Raw genomic sequence first — 2,719 nt, forward strand, 5'->3', positions numbered from 1 at the left:
GAGGAGACCCAGCGTTTAAGAACCTGGGCAGAGCATCCGAGGGTCAGGCAGAGAACAGTTTGAAAAAGATGTCCTGGGGCTGGGAGTCAGCCGTGGGGGGAGCACGTGAGCCTGAGTTCCGGGGGCTTTGTCCCTGGCAGCCGTGCTGGGATGTGAGGGCCGGGTTGCACAGGTGGGGAAGGAGTTTCAGGAGCTGGGTGGGAACCCGCCACCGTGCATGGGGGGGAGGGCCAGCGGAAGCAAGAGAGGACACAGGTGGCACGGGGTCCGTGACAGGTGGGTGGAGCGGGGTCACCCAAGGAGGCACGCCAGTGCTCAGCGCGGAGCAGTGCCATGCAGCGCTCGCCGCGGAGAACGGTCCCTGCCTAATGGCTGCTCTCTGCTCTTTTCCAGTGCTCGCACCTCCTGCCCCGCCGCCGCCCCCCATCCAAGGATATGCCTTCAAGCCCCCGCCAAGACCCGACTTCGGGACCTCTGGGAGAACAATCAAATTACAGGCCAATTTCTTCGAAATGGACATTCCAAAAATTGACATCTACCATTACGAATTGGATATCAAGCCAGAGAAATGCCCACGGAGAGTGAACAGGTGTGGTATTCCTTCTGTAGTCATGTGCTAGTTGCCACAAGTGCTCTGTAAATAAAAATATGACGTTTTAACATAATCAGCTCTTCATTTCCCAGCAGGCCCTTCTGACTTTCTCCTAGAAAGTTTCAGTTGCATTTATTTTTTAAAAAAATTTTTTGTGTAGAGAAAAACTTACGCACAGTGAGACGCACATGTCCTGGGTGTGCAGTTTAGTGAATTTTGACAAACATTTATACCCATCTCTCCAGAAAGTTGCCTCATGCCCTCCTCTGGTCAGTCACACCCCAAAGTCAAACGGTGTTCTGATCTGTTTCCCTGCTCACATAAGCAGAACCACAGAACCACACTATGTGTGATACAGGCAGGTTCTTTAACTGACGGCGTGCTTCCGAGAGTCACCTCTGTTCTAGGTCTTGTTCTGATTGCCAAGGAATGCCTTATTGTAAGAAGGTCCCACTGTTGTTGATTCATCTCTCGGCCGCACGCCTGGCCTCTCCACCATGTGGCCATTAAGAATGAAGCTGTGTGGATGTTCTCCTATAAATAGTTTCATTTCTCTTAGAGAAAGGTCTCGGAGTGAAATTGCCAAGCTCAAGGCCAAGTGTCAGTTCAATGGCACGAGAAACACCAGTTTCCAGAGCCGTGCTCCTCCTCACTCAGCCCCCGTCACACAGGAGAGCTCTGGTTGCCCCGTAGCCTTGTCAGCACTTAGTTTGATCTGTTTGACATTAGCCACTTTGGTGGGTGTTTTAATTTGCCATGACAGCTACTACGTTAAGCCCCTTTCCATGTACACTAGGCCATTCACATGAATTTTCCTAAAATGTCTGTTGAAGTCTTTTGCCTGTTTTTATTGGGTTATTTATACTTTTGTTACTGATTTGCAGGCATTTTTAATATATTCTGGATCCAAGTCCATACTGAGCATTTCAAGGCTTGCCAGGTCTTTCTCTGAATGGTATCTTTTAATGTGTCTTCTAAATCTTGTTGAAATCTGGTTACATTGTGTGTCATCTCTAAGAAATCATCCCCCGCCCTCCAGAAAAGGAGTCTTCACCACCCTGTGTTTGTAGAGATAGGCTTCTATATTTTCGTTGGCAGAATCATCATTTTAGCTTACACGCATAGTTAAGTGTGAGTTAGGTTTTGGCTGTGGTGTGAGGTGAGGGTCTGTGGTAATGACTTCTTTCCCCATAGATTGACCTTGGCACTTTGTAAGAAAATCAGTTGATTGTGGACCCATGGCTCTATTTCTGGATTCTCTGTTCTGGTCTGTTGACCTGTTTGTCTGGCGGGAGTCTGTCTTGACTGCTAGAGTTTTATGGTGACTTTGCAGTTCAGTGGTATGTTGCAGCTTTGCAGTCAGCTAGAAGAGGTACTCTCTGTGTGTGATTCTTTATAGTGGTTTTGGCTGTTCTAGGGCCTTTGCTTTTCCAAACAAATTATAAAAACTACAGAACCAGCTTATCAGTTTCCACTAGAAAGCCTCCCAGAATTTTTAATTTGGTTTATTTTGAATCTGTACATCAGTTTAGGACGAATTGACACTATTGCACTTCATGAACACGGTCCACTTTCTGTTTATTTCCTTTTGTTTCCGTCAGCAGTTTTTTGGGTAATTTTCAGTGTTTCCCATAACACTCATTCTTAAGTATATTCTGTGCTTTGGTGGTATTATAAGTGGTATTTTAAGCTTCCTCGGAGGGGCTAGGGGTGGCGGCTGCTGGATACAGGACTTCTCTTTGGGTGATAAACTCTTCTCACCGGAGGTGAGGCTTCTGTTTGCGCAGCTCTGAGTATACTAAATTCTTCTTAAAGTGGGTGCATTTTATGGTACGTGAATTTTATCTCAGTAAAGATGTCCATTTTTCTTTTTTCATTTTCAAACTATTTGTTGATAATAAAGAAACTTAAATTTTATACCCAAAGCAATCTATACATTCAATGCAATCCCAATCGAGATTCTATCAACAATTTTTAAGGATATGGAAAAACTAATCACTAACTTTATTTGGAAAGGAAGACACCCCGGATAAGCAAAGCACCACTGAAGAAGAAGAACAAAGTAGGAGGTCTCACGCTGACAGATCTCAAAACCTACTATACAGCCACAGTAGTCAAAACTGCCTG

At 45.5% G+C, this 2,719-nt stretch overlaps 1 protein-coding gene across 1 annotated transcript in view; it reads left to right on the plus strand.

The window, feature by feature from the left end:
* The first annotated feature begins 395 nt into the window (after positions 1–395).
* AGO2 (argonaute RISC catalytic component 2) overlaps positions 396–2,719 on the plus strand; it is a 55,557-nt gene continuing 53,233 nt past the window's right edge. Inside the window, exon 1 of the mRNA XM_007940531.2 lies at positions 396–589. Within this exon, the coding sequence (XP_007938722.1) occupies positions 513–589 (77 nt within the window). The 5' untranslated portion in view covers positions 396–512. The remainder of the gene's footprint in view (positions 590–2,719) is intronic.

This window comes from Orycteropus afer, unplaced genomic scaffold (genome assembly GCF_000298275.1).
Source record: "Orycteropus afer afer isolate SDZICR_OR568_19922 unplaced genomic scaffold, OryAfe1.0 scaffold00069, whole genome shotgun sequence".
NCBI classification, from domain to species: domain Eukaryota; kingdom Metazoa; phylum Chordata; class Mammalia; order Tubulidentata; family Orycteropodidae; genus Orycteropus; species Orycteropus afer.